The 18,719-nt window shown below is 33.6% G+C and overlaps 1 protein-coding gene across 23 annotated transcripts in view; it reads left to right on the top strand.

The window, feature by feature from the left end:
• ADGRL3 (adhesion G protein-coupled receptor L3) overlaps window positions 1-18,719 on the top strand; it is a 748,795-nt gene that overhangs the window by 607,735 nt on the left and 122,341 nt on the right. For all 23 annotated transcript variants that reach the window (XM_019743744.2, XM_019743750.2, XM_074324498.1 and 20 more), the window contains one exon: window positions 17,675-17,858. In XM_019743744.2, the coding sequence (XP_019599303.2) occupies window positions 17,675-17,858 (184 nt within the window). The remainder of the gene's footprint in view (window positions 1-17,674; window positions 17,859-18,719) is intronic.

Here is an 18,719-nt window from a genome sequence, read left to right as displayed (position 1 = left end):
GACCTGTATCCAATGCTCCTTCAACACCAACAGTAATTGAGAATAAATACATTTATTCATAATTAGGCCCCAAATATGTGTTACTGTTTAGAGCATTTTGCATAACTTTTTATTTAATATTCACAATAATCCTATTATATAATTATTGTTATTATTTACTTAGTGAAGAGAAAATGGGGCCTAGAGAGGATTAAATGACTTTCATAAGATCATACAATAACTGAGAACGTCTTGAGTTCAAAGCTAGGCAGGCGTTCCTGATTCAGAAGCTCATGCTCTCAATCAATAAGATACCACTATTGAAGAACTGACTTTATTATTTGGTATTAAGAGTCAGGATATATCATTTGCTTTATATTTATTAATTTATTGTACACTATTTCAGAGATGGTATAGAGTGAAACATTTTTTCCCCTATTTTTTTGAGACAGTTCAAATTGGTTGTATGGTAATTATTTTGTACTGCTATATTAAGGTCAAGTACAAACATGATTTGCTTTGAAGTGCTTTTTTTGAGAGAAAACTGTGATTTAAAAATTATCATATAGAGAGAAGAAAAAGCAGTAGAAAATATGGTAACTTGAAGTTAAAGGAGGAAGTGTCAAACTGTTTTCCAAAGTAGCTGCACAGTTTTAAATTTCCACCAACAATATACAAGGGTTTCGGTTTCTTCATGCCTTTGGCAATACTTGTTATTTTCTGTCTTTTTATTATAGCCAACCCAATACAGTGAATTACAGAAATCCGTAACTCTAGTCATGGAATGGATGCAAGGGAGGTTTGGGAGTGCAATACATGAACCAGTAACAAATCATATGGCTCCAGAAAACGTCTGTGGTTCTTGTGAGAATCTGGGAATAGAATATGACCTCAAATAGCTAAAGAACAGCTGCCTTTGGGTTCAATATATGTAACTAAAACTGAGGTTTACATTTTCTTTTAAGTTATTTTTCAACCCCCAGTTCCCATCTTTTAAGTAGTAATGTTTGTTAGTGTTATTCTCTTCTTTAGCAGGAACTATTAAGAATACTGGCAGTCGTGTTTTACTGCTTTGAAAGCAGGACGTTTTCCTAGTTAAAAAACATATTTTAGTTTATATCAGCATTTGTCCTCAAAATCTCAGAGGCCTCTCTAGCGACGCTGCAGTTGGACTTGCTTAATGGAAAATATAAGTACATATGTTTATTGATGTGAATCTTGTGAGTAATTCTTCGAAACCTGCTGTTACCTGCATTTGGGTTGAGAACAGATCAGAAAAAATTATTAGATAGATGCAAATTAACACACACACACACCTGGCTTTCTTCCTTCTTCCCTTCCTTCCTTCCTTCCTTCCTCTCTACCTCCCTCACTCCCTCCCTTCCTTCATTCCTTCCTTACATAGTTTTTTGAAAGGCAGGTGGTATATGTGTTCTTTAAAGCTTATAAAGTATTTGAAACAAGCCCCTTTTAATTTCAACTTGGAACTATAATTTGCTTATTTTATTTACTTTGTTTGTTTTACCCTAATTATCCATTAGAAATCACTATTCTAGATACCAGCAGTGCAAAAACAATCTCTATTTTCAACTGGAAAAATATCACATAGTAGTTAACAAAAATATTCCAGCATTAATAGTTGAGAACATGTGCCCAGTGACCTTATCAGCACTGGAAATGCACATAACAGGCACATATCCTGCTTTCTCTCCTAGAGTGAAATTTCTAGTTGCAGAATATAAACAATACTCTAAATATATGAAATATATAGTATATGAGATGATGATAAATGCTAAGGAGAGAAAACAAAGTGTAGGGGTGGAAAAGTTTTCCTTTTACCCTTATAGGTTCTTTGCTAGTATAATAATCAAATAAGACAGATTAGCAGGAGAAAAACAAAAGTTTGATAACATGTATATCTCCTGCATATATGGAAGAGACCCAAGAAAATTGAGTATCTCACTGAAATGGCTGAAACCATCACCTTAAATAAAATTTTCAGTCAAAGATAAAAGATGTTGGGAGTGGGAGGAGTGGGAGGTTACCAAGAAAAGCCCAGTAAACAAAGGGTAAGGTTATTATGTAGATTTAAGTCATTATCTTCTTCATTGATTAGAGTTTCTAGAGATTGAATCATCCTTGTCTTCCTGGTACAGAGAGGGAGAAATCCTTACAAATGGAGAGTTCCTTTATAAATGAAAGTGTGTGCACTTAATTTTAAGAACTTCTCCTATGTCTGCTATTTCTTAAAAATAATGATCTTAAAATAATTCTTATGCTATAGAGGCATACTTTGAGGTGGCAAAGTCTTCTCTCCTACAAAAGCAGGAAATACATCACTTAGGTAATAAGTGAGCAAAACTCTGAAGGAGGTGAAGGAGTGAACTATGCAGATATATAGAAAAAAAAGCATTCTAGAAGAGAGACCAAAAGTTTCTGACATGGTAATATGCCAGTGGTGTTCCATGAGGCCAGTGCAGCTAGAACAGAGGGAAGGAGAAGACGGTAATAGGGCATGAGTCTTTGGGGTGGCAAGGGTCCAGGTCTGATAGACCATTGCAAGAACTTTGGCTTTTATTCAGAGACACACTGTAAATTACTATAGGTTTCTGAGCAGAGGGATGACATGACCTGATGTATTTTAAAAGTGGAGAATAGATTATACCAGAAAAACTAAGGGTTGAAATGGGTGATCCATAGGGATATAATGGTCATTTGGTGTAGAATATGAGTGTGGGATGCAAAGATATTTACTTACGTTCACGATTTCTTTTTTTTTTTTTAAGTGGGACAAACAGAATTTGCCAAGGGATTGTATGTAAAGTGTCAGAAAGAGAAGAGTTGAAATGACAGAAAGTGTTTTGCCTGAGCAACTGGAAGGATGAAGTCACCATTTATTGAGATGGTCTAATTTGTGACCTACTTGGGAGGGGCACGGAATGAACTTTATTGAGGATAGTTATCTTTGAGATTCCTATTAGAATGCAATATGGATGTTTCATGTGCAGTTAGATATACAAGCTTGAAGTTCAGCTGAGAGGTCATGCTTGAAATAATAATTTGGTAATGTTACATTTAGAGTGGCATTTTACAGCCAATGTACTAGATGAATTAATCATGGGAATGAGTGTAGAGTGAGAAAAGAATGTAAGACTGAGCCCTAGGACACTGTCACATTAAGAGGTCAGGGCGTGGAAGAGAAACCAGAAATAGATACCAGACCTGGAGAAGATGGCATCCAGGAGTCCATTCAAGCTCTGCTTTCGCAGAGGCGGAAATAATGTCAAGTTCTCCTGAATCTACCCAGAAATGCTGATATAGTATTTCAAGGATAGAAGTCAACTTCTGATTAATTTTTTTTTAAATTTCAAGGCCTGGATATTTATATTATTATATGTACTATCTAAACATTTTTATCTATTCCTTTCTTTTTTTTTTTTTTTTTTTTTTTTTGTCTTGAATGCAGATTTTCTGTGAACCAAAGTTGCTGCTTGCACCTTTGACAAAGTGCAAATTGAGTTATGCCATTTTTACTTGTGTGCCTTTGGTATATAAGACAAGAAGGATTCTAACCTCCATTTATACTGCTAGGAAGAAATTAATGAGTATTTTCAAATTCTTTGTTTGGTCACTTAATTGGCTGTGTGACAAAGAGCTCCATGGTGCATGTCAAACAACTTTCGGAGTCCTCTAATGATTTGTGCTTTGCTTGACTTGTGATACTGTTCTGTGTGGCCTGTCAGGCTGGATATCCTTGTTAAAGTGGCTAGAATAAATTGGCTAGCAGTGTGCATACAATGTAGTATATTAACTACAGCAACAGGGAGTACTTTTTGCAGCTCTTTCAAGAGATTTCAATGTTTGCCCATAAGCATCAAAGCAAACCCAAACTTTCATTTAATATAATTAAAAGGACATCTGAAAGTAGTTTGAATCACAGCAGGTTCTTGAGGTTTGGTAACCCTTTGTTAAAACCCTGTGAACTTAATATATTTCACAGCTTGATAAATCTGCACTTGATTTGTGTCAGTAAGAAAGTATAAATCTGCACCCTACATGTTCTGGTGCCCTGAACATATTGCTAAAAGACATTAAGATCAAAGAAATCGTCTTCTATCTACAAATCCAGAGTAGTTTTCTTAAGATTAAGAAGTTATAAGAATTATCTTCCATAAATTGTAGTCATTGAATGCTGTTATAAGGAGGCTGTTGATGCAAAAGACAGGAAAACCATATGTAATGTAAGTAGAGTAAATTATAGAGGCATTATTTAAGAGCTTGGAAAGGTCAGTTTAGAAATGTAATGATTCAAAAACCTCCAAAGGACAAATGACAACTGTTGATGATGGAAATCCTGCTTTGACATGCAAAGAATATTATTCTGGGAATCTCTCAAAATTCCCATACTGAATGTGTCAGGTCAGGCAGAGACGGCTGCTTAACAAAGTCATTTCTGACTCTTCTGGTTTGCACATTTCCTATAAATAAACAAAATGTTCCAGCTGCTGTTTGTATATACATGGTTTATGAATGCTTCAGGAAGTAATTTAATGAGGATTAAAAAAAAAAAAAAAGCCCTTCTGTTTTTAAATAAAATGTTTTCATATAAAGCAAAAATATTTAATCCCTTCTTTTCATCAAGTGGTATTCTCTCCTCTCTTATAATTTCTTGATCAAAGCCTGGGTCATTACTTCATTGTAAAATTGTTTATTTAAAGTTTGTTCTGATGATCTTTGCTTTCTGAACATGAATTTACCTTCAGAAAAGTTTTAAATATGTAAAATATAAATACATATTATTTCTATGCAAAACCAGAGAATGTACGTCAATTTACTATTTCTTTAATAGTTTTCTGATCACATAGCTAACCAGAAAGAAAAATATGTTAAAAATAGTATCACAGATTTAAAATCCTACTTTCTGGAAGTATCATTAACTTTTCTGGGACAGGTCAGAAAATAAATGGAAATTTTAAGGTGTAATTTGCAGTAAAGTAGTAGCCTGAGGGCTTGGAACCAAACAAATGATATTTTAGTACTGCTCCCAACAGAGTTATAATTTTGATATTTTTCCTTATCTAATATATGAATTTTGTACAGCGGGTAGTAACAGAAACTTAACGATGGTAACTTAAATAAATCTTGGCTTCATTCTCACACATGAAAAAGAAATGCAGACATGACAATCCAGGATTAGCATGAAAACTCCACATCAGAAACCAAGGCTTCATCTGTTTTTCTGCTCTATTATCTTTAGTACATGGGCTTCCATCCTCGGTATGACAAGATGGTTACTTAGGTTCCAATCATCACTTCGTGCTAATCTCTATAAACAGGAAGAAGGAGAAGGACAAGCAACCAAAAGATTCATGTCTTTTAGAACAGAAGTCTCACCCAACTACTTCCGACTATATATATCACATGGGCTAGGTAATTTTCATAGCTAAACACTAATTTAATAGGTATAGATTCACAGCTGGGCATAGTGGCCAGCGATTCTGTGTCTAAAGCAACTGGCATTCTTAGATGCAATCAGAAATAGTTTCTCTTTTTTTTCTTTTTTTAATGATACATATTGATATCTTCATCCAGTTTTGATGTTATAACCTGCCGTAGATTTATGACAATACTAGGGTTACATTTGAACCCTAAGCACAGATTAGTATGTTCTTTTGATTATTCTGTTACAGTTTAAGAGCAATCATTTTTTAAAAGAAAAAAATATTATTTTAAATCATTTTCAGTTTGCATTTTTCTTCTTTTTAAGCAACATTTTTAATTGCTAATATAGACACATAGTTAAAAATTCAGAAAGAGAATAATAAATATGTCTCCTTCCCACCAGGGCTGCTGCATTGCTAACTCTGGGGCATGATACTGACATTGTGATCTATCTGAGTGGGGTACCCTACCTTTCACCTCTGTCCCAGTCTTTTAGCTCTTCTTTTTAAAGCAATCACTGTGATCAGTCTCTTAAATATCCTACCAGAGGAAACTCTTTATACTCACATCCATGTTTTTATAACGTTTCTTCGTAAAGCTTTACATATAATCACAAAACAGCATTGTTCTCCTTGCCTAGAATAAGGACTTTGGGAGTAGCTTTTGGCAAACCCACACAATGAGGTACCATTCTATCGCTGAAAAGAATAAACATGGAGAGATGATCACAAGCTAGACTTGTATCATCGTTTAGATCAACAAAACAACTGAACTCTTCATCAGTAGAAAACCAGTTGTATAAACTGCTACACCAAATAGTGGACAACTCTTTAGCCATGGAAAGAATGAGATAGATCTCAATATTGAATTAGAAAGATGGGTGTGATATATTATGAAGTAAAACAACAAACAAGCAAGCAAAAACAACAGATAACAGCATTATTATAGTGATCACATTTGTTTGTGTGTATGTGTAAATATTTACAAGTCTGGAAGAATTCACAACAAACAGTGGAAGTGATTCTTTTGGGTGAGGTGGGTGTGGCTGTTCCTTAAATAGACTTGCAGGTTTTAAGCTATATACTTCCGTATTTTTTAACAGTTTACAAGCATATACTTTATTTTTTTATAAATAGAAATTTTTGGAACAGTTTTAGATTTACAGAAAAATTAATTAGATATTATAGAGTTCCATATATCCTCCCTGCACACAGTCTCCTCTGTTTTTAATATCTTACATTAGTATGATACATTTATTACAATTAATGAATTAACATTGATATATTGTTATTAACTAAAGTCCATAGTTTATTCAGATTTCCTTAGTTTTTACCTATGTCCTTTTTCTGTTTCAGAATCCTAACCAGGATATCACGTTACATTACATTACAATCATCATGTCTCCTTAGGCTCCTATAAGCTGTGACAGTTTTTCAAACTTTCCTACAAGCTTGTCTTTTTTAAAGTCAGGAAATATGTTATCCATTTAGAAAAAAATCACCTCTACAGTTTAAGAATCACATAAAATTACTCATTGATTCCCTCACTCCAACAATTATTTGTTGAGCTCTTATGTTTCAAGCACTTTTCCAGGTGCAGCAGTTCAGAGGTAAAGGCAAACAGGATCTCTACTACGTAGAGTTCACATCCTCTTTAATAGACTTGAGTTTGGGAAGGAAATAGATAATAAATCAATCAAAATAATAATAAAAAATTGCAGAAGTATTATGCAAAGGATGAGAGCAGTCATATAAGTAAAAGTGACTGCTTGGTTACTTCAGATTGTGTTTATCAGGGAAGACTTTATAATGAGGTGACAATCAAGCTGAGTCCTGGCAGGATGAAATCAGCCATGTACCCATCAGGAGAAAAAGCTATCCAGGATCACAGGTCACTCAGACAAAAGATAGTCAACTGAGGAGTGGTTGGAGAGTTCTGCAAATAGAAAGAAGACCAATATCCTGAAACAATGGATTGAAGAAGAATACTGTGGTAGGAAAGCTATGGAAAAGAGCCAAGATTTGGAATGCCATTAGAGAGCTTTAACTAGGGTCATGACATTATATTTTTTGCAGAATTATTTTGGATGCAATTTTAGTTTTCCTCTGATATCCATTTTTATAGCTCCACCTATCACCTTTATGTAGGTTATTCTCAAAATACATTAACCAACTGCTTTATACACTTAAAAATGCTGTGGATCCATTCTGCCTACTGCTGAATAATGTTTTAAAAATGCAAATCTGATCATAACTTGACCCTACACAAAGACTTTCCATTACTTTCTTTTTCCCTTAAGAAACATTTTCTGTGTTTAGACTAGTGTTTGAGAATTTGATTCTTCTTGTTGATTTCCCACACTTTCAACCATCCCCTCCCACATCCTTGGATTATACACTCCCAAACCACCGAAGCATCTTCAGTTCACGTCTCTATGCCTTTGTGGTCATAGTACTTTCTGCTTAGATTACTTCCAAATTTGTTCTCCTTTCTCTGTCCTTTCATCTCAGTAACTTTGACTTAATCTGTCAAGACCCACTTTATATGTCAATTCCACTAAGGAAGCATTCTTTGTCCTACTTAGTATGGATAAATATCCTCTTATGTGAACTTCTCACGCTCTCAGTTTTCCTCTTATTACTACAATTATCAAGTTATATTTTCATATCTGTTAACTTTCCTATCTCTGAGCTCCTTAAGCAGGAACAATGCCACTTACATTTCTATATCCTCAAGACCTTTTAAATTGTACTTAGCACATACAAAGTGACCTCTAAATACTTACCATTTAACTGAAGTTCTAGGCCATTATTTTCATTGTCTACCGGTACGTCCACTGCAGTAGAAATCTTCAAAACACTTGTCTACACTCACTCTCTCCAACCCGTCTCCCATTCTTTCTTAAATTCACCTCATCCAGCTTTTGCCTCCACCATTTTACTGCAAGTTTTTGTTGAGGACATTAATGACTTCATGCTGCTAAACTCAACAGTCAGTTGTCAATCCGTCTTAGCTGACTAATCAGAAACATCTGACACAGTTGATCACTCCCTCTTCCTTGACACACTCTTATTAGGAGAACTTATTCTCTTGATTTTCTCCCACTATGTATCCCCGAAAATAAGATCTAGCCGGACCATCAGTTCTAATGCGTCTTTTGGAGCAAAAATTAATATAAGACTCGGTGTTATATTATATTCTATTATATTAATTATATTATACTATATTATGTAAGACCCGGTCTTATATTAAAATAAGACTTAGTATTATATTTTATATTATATCATATTATACCCAGTCTTATATTAAAATAAGACTGGGTCTTATATTAATTTTTTCTCCAAAAGACGTATTCGAGCTGTTGGTCTGGCTAGATCTTATTTTCGGGGAAACACAGTATTTGATGCTTCTTTCAGTATGGTTTGCTGGTTCCTTCTCTTCTCCCAAACCCTTAAAGTTGGAGTTCCTTTAGCTCAATACTTAGTCCTTTTGTTTTCTTTTTATATAGTCACTGCCTTTGTGATCTCACTGATTGAAATACCACCTATTTGCCTATGATTCATAAATGTTATCTTCAGTACAGACCACTCTACCGAACTCTTTTCAAGCTCGCTTCTTAATATCTTCATTTTATTGTTTAATAGACATCTCAAACTTTCCATGTCCATAATTGAATTCCTAATCTTCACTCACAAACTAGTTGTGATTTTTCTCCTTCTAATCAGTTTATCTGGATAATGTTAGACATATCAGTGGATTCAATGAGCTTAATTAAATTTATGATGCCTGAACCTTTATGTCAAGAATAGATATTTGAGTAAGTTACAGGCTGGTGGGGTTAAGAATATGCAACCCCAAAATATGTCACTTTTCCATATTGAGTATTTTGAGCTGAAGTCAATTGAGAATCAGCAGATGAGGAAGGCTCTCTGTTTTCCCCATTTCAACATAAAAGCATATCATAAAATTTCCCATGTACCAGGAAGAGAAGAACATTCTTATTACCAGAGACTGACAGTCAGTGTCAAAATGAATCTGTACAAACACACTAAAATAACCTTTATCTTTCATTACTTTCCCCGATATATTTTCTAGTCACTTTCCCAAAACTTACTGCTACTAGAAGCTTAAATCCTTTTCCCTTATCTTGTCACTTCACCAATTTATCTTTTTTTTTGTTTTAAAATGTATATAAGCTCTGAGTCTTAACTGCTCTGTACGTCTTCATTTTTCCTGTGAAGTTTCCTATGTGCACATAAAAATATTAAATAAAAATTTTGTGTTTTTCTCATATTAATCTTTCTTATGTCAGTTTAATTCTCAGGCCCAGTGACAGAACCAAAGAAGGGATGATTTTCCCTCCCCTAAAAGGCTTATCTACACCTTTCTAATTGGTGCCATTCAAGTACTTGGCATTCAAAATAGGCAACTTTGAATTTGTATTCCACACACTCTCCCTCAACACGTACTTATTATACCCTCTACCTTTTAACAAACAGAAATTTGCGCTCTTCCTTTATTCCCATTTTAAGTGAGTTTACCTCATTGACTACTTCCAAATTCTGTTCACTACACTTTTTTTTTTTTTTTTTTTTATCACCAACTGACTTTAATTAATCAAGAAATCCTTTTAAATATCATGGGACTCTCTTCTTTTCTCTATCCCTAGAGCCAGAATGCATGGGTTTGAACCCTGGTTATTCCTTGTTAGCTAATTACCTTTAGCAAGTTACTTCTCTGAGTCTAAATTTTCTCACTGCAAGACGAGGATAATAATCATTTTACTTCTTTGGGTTATTGTCAAAATTAAAGGAGTTGACGCATATAAAGCATTCAGATGAGAGTCTGGAATACATTCAATCATTATTAACCATTAAAATTTATATCACTCCCCTACTTTACAATTTTCAGTGACTTCTTGGTACCTTTAGGAAAAACTGCAAGTATCTTAATATAGTTTGCAAGCCTCTTTGAAAACCAGCCTTCACTCACTCACTAACGTTGCTGTTGAACTCTTTGCTCTCTTTACTCTGCCATAAGGAGTATTTGTCAGTTCTTCTGAGGTACCTATTCTCTTTTATCTTTGTACCTATAAGCACATGCTCTACCACTTGGTTGTTTGGTCAATGTTTCATTTAAGCTTGGGTTTCTACTTCACAGACATTTTCCAATACAAAGCTTAAACTCTACGTTTCCACTATTATAATGTTGTTATGTTTTAATTTTTGTATAATTATTTAGCCTCACTATATTGTCATCACTTTGAGGGAAGGGAGAACATCTGTCTTTCTTTCAGCATCACAATTGAAGCTACGTAGATAATATTTGTTGAATGAATGTTGAGTTAGCAAGAAGTTTGTGTCAAGTTTGTAGCTTCACTTAATTCCTGTAACACAATACAGAGTTATTTGGCAGCATTCTATCATTTAACTTTCAATGAGATTTTAAAAAGAATATAGTCAGTTACAATTTTTAAAAACAATACATTTTTTAAAAAACAAGGGATTTCTTGAAGAGACAGAGTCTTTTCTATGTAATTTTAATTTCATCTTATTCTATTGTTAAAGTTTCTTATTACTTTATTAAGGTCAGTTGTGTTATACACCTAATCTTAATTAAGACTTGAAAATGCCAACACTTTTCTATAATATAAAAGGGAGTTCAGAGATTAGTAGGTTTTATATGCTTAATAATACTAAATGACAATGATTATGAAAAGAACCTCAGGTTTATTGATCAGATGTGTAAATATCAGTCACTCAACTTGACTTTTAATAAAAATCCTGCAAGTTCAAAACTGTTTTGAAGATTCTTCTAACATTTGACCTTTAAAATTTTGATTTGAATCAATATCTAAGCATAGATTGACGTACAATGTGTAATGCTTTAAAACTTACGCTTTATTTTAATTTACTTGTATTCTCAATTGATAAACTTTCTATCATGAAGTCAAAAATGAAGAATTAAAGAAAAGTTGTTTTTATTTTTTCAAGTTATAAATAAACGTATATTATATAAGCAGGAGATGGGAGCAGGAGCAGAGGAGACCTGAAGATTGTTGTTTTTTTGTTTGTTTTTTGTTTTTCTATATATACCTGGAGATTTATGTATGGAACATATTTATATAAAAGAAAAATATTTACACATAACTGAATATATAAATAGCAATAGTAAAACAGCAATATTTAGTCTAATGCTTGCAGCATATATTGATAAATATTGCATACAGGAGAACATCAAAAAACAAAGATATAGAATCAAAGAGTAAAATAAAATTTCCTATTACTATGCAGTTTTTCAAAAGGATGTAAACAATTTATTAAATTCATCTACTAATAGGAAATAATTGCTCTTAACTTTCTAATGGCTGCCCAATGATAATTTGCATATGTATAAATTTTTATTTTAGCACAAAAGTACTTTTAAAAAATAATGAATGAACTTATATAGAATTTATTCCCCATTTTGCTATTTTTCTTATATTTACAAATTTACTCTCCATTCATCCTTTAATATATATTTGAGACAATTTTCTTAAGAAAGAGATCTAAACATATAATGCCTTTGATAAAAATCTCTAATAACTGTACATTTTCTACACAATAAAGCACAAACTTATATCATACTGAAGATTTTGTGAGATTTGACTTCTACCTACCCTTTTTCCCATCATACTCATCTTTTAACACTTTCTTTCCATTAATTATACGTTCTTCTCATCCCCAAATGCATCACATTTTCTGCCTTAGTATCCTTTTTTTTTTTTTTTTTTAATTATCAACATGCTTGTTATGTATTTTAGCCTCAAATTTCCCCTTCATAATCAAGGCAAATTTATTCATCTTTTAGTTTCTAACTCAAAAGTCAAATACCTTCTGGGATCTTTTCTTGATCCTCCTTAGCAAGAATTCATTACTTTTTGTCCCATATGCTGAATTTTAAGCTCTGTGTTATGCTCACCTTCTGCCTTGGATCGTAGGCAAATTGAGGGCAGACTCCATCTTTCCCTTTTCTTTTCTAACCTCATCCAACAATGATTTCCCTAGGTCTTTGCACACCATACATGTTATACACATTTAATAAAACCTCATTTAATTACATTGAAAGTGAATTTTGCTACACTTAGAAACATTTTGGGAAGCTTTTTATGGAATGTAGTTATGTGTAGTGGTTTGCATTCACGACAATAACGTGTAGTTCTGTTTCCCTCCTTTGCAAACTGTGATTGTCTTCTTAATTCACTCTTACTCAGCCTTCTCTCCTTTCAAACCATGTTGATATCTGAGCTCTTTGATCTCTCAGAAGACTTCTCGGGAGACATGGCAAAAAGTTATAGAACTAGAAGACGATGCTTTCAATTTCCCTATTGTGTATAAGGTCGTTAATGATTTGATAGTAAAAGTAGGTTATCTTTGTTTCATGGTCTTGTATTGAGGACCCAAAAATGTCTCAAGGCACTAAAATTTACTCAGGAAAAACAGAAATGAACAAGATATCTTCCATGAGAACATTATGGTCTAGTAAGAAAGGTAGACCTTGAGTGAGAAATCTAAAATAGTCATTTGGGTAAATAAATATATGAGATACTTTAGATAATTATATAGGATACAGAGAAAACAAACCAGGTAATGGATTTAAGGGAAAAGGAGTGGTGGATGGATTTTCCTTAGATATGCTGATGATGGAAGAACTCTGAGCAGTTGATACTTTAGCTAAAACCTGGATGAGCTCATGATTAAAAAGCTTGTCTTCAGAAAAATGCAATGGTTGTAAAGTTATGTATCTTTTCATGAGGCATTCATTTCATTTTGATCTTTATTTTGGTGCTTTTGTTTTCCTTTTTTTATTAGTTTCAGGTGCTCAAAACAATGTAATAGTTAGACATTTATCATTTATATCCCTCACACAATGACAACCCCCCTCCACCCATCCACTACCCCTCGACATCGCACACAGCCATTACATTTGCACTGTCTCCATTCCTAATGCTGTACTCTGCTTCTTGTAACTATATATATATCACATATATATATATATATATATAGTTGTAGTTGACATTCATTATTGTTCACCTTCAGCTTCAGGTGTACAGTACAAGTGAAGGAAGAGGGGTAGCTAAATTCCTCAGGTGATTTTGCTTACCTAGTTTGAGATTTATTGCTCTTTTGGGTTATAAGCGCTACTGACATGTTTCTCACCCTTGATCTTTTTGTGTATTCTTGTTAAGGAATTTTAGGCCATTTCATAAACACATCCTCTTGGAATAATGACAAAAGTTGTTATTGGAAGGGTATATAGCTAAATAAATGTTTTTATTTAGGGAAATAAAAACTCCCCCTAATTTTTCATAGTAGTTATAACAAATAACTAAATCCTCCCTTTTGAAATATGTAAAGTGTGATTATACAGTTTGTAACATCTTTTAATAAACATACCACAATTATATGCTATGAGTAAAACTAGTCAAATTAATTTGATTATGATCTGAATGATATAAGAGGCCTAATAATGTCCTATGATACCACTGTGTGTCCAGAAGGATATGACAAGTCCATGATCGTGGTATGAATCTAAGTGACTTTTGACACTTTCTAATTTATATTTGATTTTTAGAAACAGTCAGAAGTCACTTTAAATCTAGTCCATAAACTGTATAATGAGAAAAGTATTATGTAATAGTAGGATGCCCTTATCTAGCCTCAATTTGAAACATGAGACTCATTTTCTTATGTAGTTACTTAGTTGACTGGTTAAAAGACAAATTTGCCTGAAGGCACACTGAAATTTAGTAGCAGAACTAGAATGCAAATTTCCAGTGCCCATATCCTGTTTAATTTCTAGTGAAAAAGATAATGAAATTAGTAAGCATTTAGTGTCTGGCAAGGACATTGTTGATTAAATTTACTTCTCAAAATTTTAGATTATTTCAGTCTGTACATGTCAACACCATTAGGTGATTTTTTTATTTTTTTTTTCCTCTTTGGATCAATGCATTGTGGTAAGAATATAAGTTTCAAGATAAATTCAGGACCAATCTTAGTTTTTTTTGGCTTTTTTTCCCCAACTTCAGAGTATGGGTTATAAGTCAGAAAAATGTTTAGAGCAGAAAAGAGAAATCTGTGACAGCTGTTTAATATTAAAGTGATGACCCAGTCCCTCACATTAATCAAATTCATTGTACATTTCCCATTCAGCTGTTCAGCGTGGTTCTCAGTATATTTAAACTCATTTCTTTGTAACCAAATAAAATGAAAATTAATCTGTTTTTAAAGAAGTGATGTTGACCCAATGAAAATAATGCAAATAATTAGTTTGAAAAAAATATTTTAGGATCAGATATCATAATTTGTGGGTAAAATATAAAAATGCATAAATATAATAAGGAAAACAAAATGTAGGTATCCTTTTATCATTGTAGCATTGTGACTATTTAATAGGCCTTCATTAAACTGGTAATAGCAATATGTCAGCAACCTTTGGAAAGCTTAAACAAATTGTATTAATTATAAAGCTATTATAAAGATTGACTTAATTGTTCTGTCTCACTAGCAGAAAACAGGTCAGTTTGTTCAAGCCTTTTGACCACACATTATGAACCATTTAATACATATGTTCCTGTAGTCGCCCATTCCTCACAGCTTCATGTAGTGTAGTAAATTGTATAGCAAGTCTACTTATGGTGATTGCATTGCAGAGGAGTTATTCCTTCCAGATATCACTTCAGTGTGAATATTTTGCAATTATCAGGTATGCCTTGTGCTTCATTGAATGAAGACCTCACTTCTCCCACACTGGATTTAGATATCAAATGAAAGTAAAGATAAGATTACAGCATAAGCACTTATTACAAGCCAGAAAGCCTTATAAAATGTTGTATTATCATCTCCAACTTACAAGTTAAGTAACTTGCCCAATATCACAGAGCTAGTAAGTGTCAGAGTCCAGGTACAATCTTAGCATTCTGAATGTGTCTTTAGCACTACAGAATGTGTCTCCAAAGCCCTGACATTTCCACACAATTATACTTAACAAATCATAACAAGTGTTTTTATAAGAAGAATAAATGCATGCTAGATTTGTATCTTTACCCACTCAGGTTTTAGGGTCATACTTTCAGTCTGTTGTTTATATGATAAACTTGGAAATTTGGTGAGCATTCATAGAAAGCTTCTATAAAAACTGTCTTTTTGGGGGAGAAGGTTCAATTGTTGAAAATACACTCAAAATTTATATCTATGAGGAAATATGGCACTTTATACAATTTCAGTTGCAAAACTAAGATAAATTAATAAGGGCTACCTTTGACTCATTTGCTATCACTTCAAAGACAAGGTATTTTAGCTGAAGAAATATCTTGTAAAAAGTTTCCTTTTTAGAACATTCTTGGAGTTGATTATAGTTGTTTCTTTTTATTTTTTTTCCTTCTTTGGCATTTTGTTAATTTAAAATTTTAAAGTAATAAAGGCCAGAACAAAAATTCTGTGTTATCCTCAAAAAAATATTCCCTGAGATGAGGTTTAAATTAATCAATGTAAGATTTTTCACTAATGCTAAAATGGCTGCTCCTTAAAGAACGGACAAAATTCTTGTTGCACATGGGATTTTCAGAGCATTTTTATGAATTCAGAAGATCATCTAATCCCAGAAAGAATATTTCTTTTCACTCAAGAGGTAGGTATTCTCTGTTTGGCTTTAGAAAATAGCTAAACTCTTTGTTTGTTTGTTTTTTCTATCTGGCACCACCTTTTTTGGCATATCCTGTTGGCATTGCCCCTATGGAGAAATTCCTGGAAAGCAGATATTTTTGTTGTGATCCTGAGGTGCTTTTGTCTGGCTTCTAGGTCATGTTTTAAACTCAGAACAAATGCAGAGCTAAGCACTCTGTGTGAAAATGCCCAGTCATTAAACTCAGGAGAGACTTTTTTTCTTTTTTTTTTAAGTGTTGCTAAGTACCCAACTTGCAAGTAGGACTATTTTACATACAAGTCCAGTGAAGTTGATTTTGGGCCAGAACTTGGAATAGTTGGGAAAAATATCAAGAAAAACAACTTTTATCAAAAGGCAAATTAGTTTTTGAAGCTGGTGTTAATGACAGCCAAGGTGTTTCATTATGAAGCTGAATTTTTAACAGTTGTTCCTTGGTTACTATGAAAACACCAGTCAGAAGAAAATACTGCAGTGTAGTGGATATTTCTCCAATCTCTCCCATTCCCTCTACCAACCTGTCAATAATGGGAGTCCTTTTTTTAAAACACCCATGTGCTGCCTAGAAAGTGCTTTTGTTGGCTGTTCATTCAAGTTTGTTTCTGGAGAGGATGGATATTTCATAATCAAAGGGTTCAGGATAGATCACTTTCAAACTGCAGATGTTATATTTTTCTATTTTGCAATTCTCTATGTTTGAATGAAACCTTAAGAAGACCTTATTGGGAGAACTGCTTTTCCTTTGTAACCTAGAGCATAAAGCTAACCACAGGAAATATATAAATTGTAACCACAGAGATGATTCTTTTGGATGAAGCAATGTGAAATGTGGTGCTTTATCTCTACGTGTGAGTGTACCTACTGCTGATATATATTTTAAGGAAAAACACCTGAGGGCCATAAGTAGCAAGTTCCAACTGTTTATTTCCCTCTCCAACAGTAAACAGCATGAAGGTTTCTCTCCACACATAACATATCCAAAGCCCCTGGGAGTATGTATGTTTTGATATTTTCCCCATTCTGACATTTTACAAGCTGGGTAAGAAAAAACATTGGTTTGCTCAGTGAGTCCTCAACGTACAGGCAACACATTCTTATATTGTCCTGTCTATAATCATCCTTTTAATCTCTGTTGTGTTCAGCATGTAGTTTTATGGTGATGCATAGGAAAAACATATATTTTTTGTAGGTGATGTGATAAAAGTGTTGGTTTAAATTACTTGCCAACAGTCCTCTAGTCAAATAATTTAAAGCTGTGATTATAGTCTTATTGAAGGCTTTGCTATTGATTCTAAGAAGGAAGCATGGCTCTATTCGTTGTCCTTCAAAACAAAAGCAGGTTTTCCTCTTGCCTTGCAAAGTCTCAGCTAGGGTTTTACAGAACAAAATAATGAATGCTTCCGCTGCGGCATGTCACAGGGGAGGCTGGGACAATACTGAACTCATGCACACTGCTGATCCTTGCTTGCTGGGCAACATGTACACCTGGATTTCTGACAGCTCTGTGGGTTCACTGGAGACTTCTGTCATTCTGTTCATCCTCTCGTAGGCAATGGTCGAGACAGTTAACAACCTCCTTCAGCCACAAGCCTTGAATGCGTGGAGAGACCTGACTACAAGTGATCAACTCCGTGCGGCCACCATGTTGCTGGACACTGTGGAGGAGAGTGCTTTTGTGCTGGCGGATAACCTTTTGAAGACTGACATTGTCAGGGAGAACACAGACAATATTCGTAAGTGGCCTTTGTTATACAGAGGGGCAGAGACCCTGTACAGCAGAAGAGGGAAAAGAAAAAAGTATCTATGGTGGCCTATACATTATGAGTGATATTTTATTGCTCTGAAGTTATTATTTTTCTATAATTAGGAGGATACCACTTGTCATTTGCTTAAAAAGGTCCTTATAATCATGTATGTATCCTCCTTAGGATATTCCAATATTGGATATATTAACCTGAGAACTCATTTACAGTGAGTTCCATTTATTATTATATATATATATAAATACACACACATACACAAACACACACACACACACACACACACACACACACGCAGAGGGTGCCAAAACAATGTATACACGTTTTAAGAAAGGGAAAAACTATTAAAATTGCACTCATGGTAACCACTTTGAATACCTCTTATAATTGCAGAAGTCAAACGTGACTTGTACTCATCTTTTGTTATCAGTATATATTGACTATTACAATTTTAATGTAGTTTTTTTTCTTTCGTAAAATGCGTATACATTTTTTGGCACCCTCTGTGTGTGTGTGTGTGTCTGTGTGTCTGTGTGTGTGTATTTATGTGTATGTATTATACTATTATACTGTTTAACATATTATACTCCTAATACAGGGTCACTTCAGTTATAAGAATGTCTCTGAATTATGTACTATAAAGAAATGAGTCATTTAAGTGAAGGCGATAAAACAATTCTTTGATAATCGTGTATTGGCCTTTAAAGAGCATAAATCTGTTTTTATTGTTCATAACAATGTAGCTGACAGTTTTATTTCAGAAGATTTGATAAAGTTATTTCAAATTTATTACATTTGGAGATAAATCAATATTGATATAATAGGGCAGCTCAA

Source organism: Rhinolophus sinicus, linkage group LG02 (genome assembly GCF_036562045.2).
Source record: "Rhinolophus sinicus isolate RSC01 linkage group LG02, ASM3656204v1, whole genome shotgun sequence".
NCBI lineage: Eukaryota > Metazoa > Chordata > Mammalia > Chiroptera > Rhinolophidae > Rhinolophus > Rhinolophus sinicus.
This window is presented reverse-complemented; position numbering and strand designations above follow the sequence as displayed.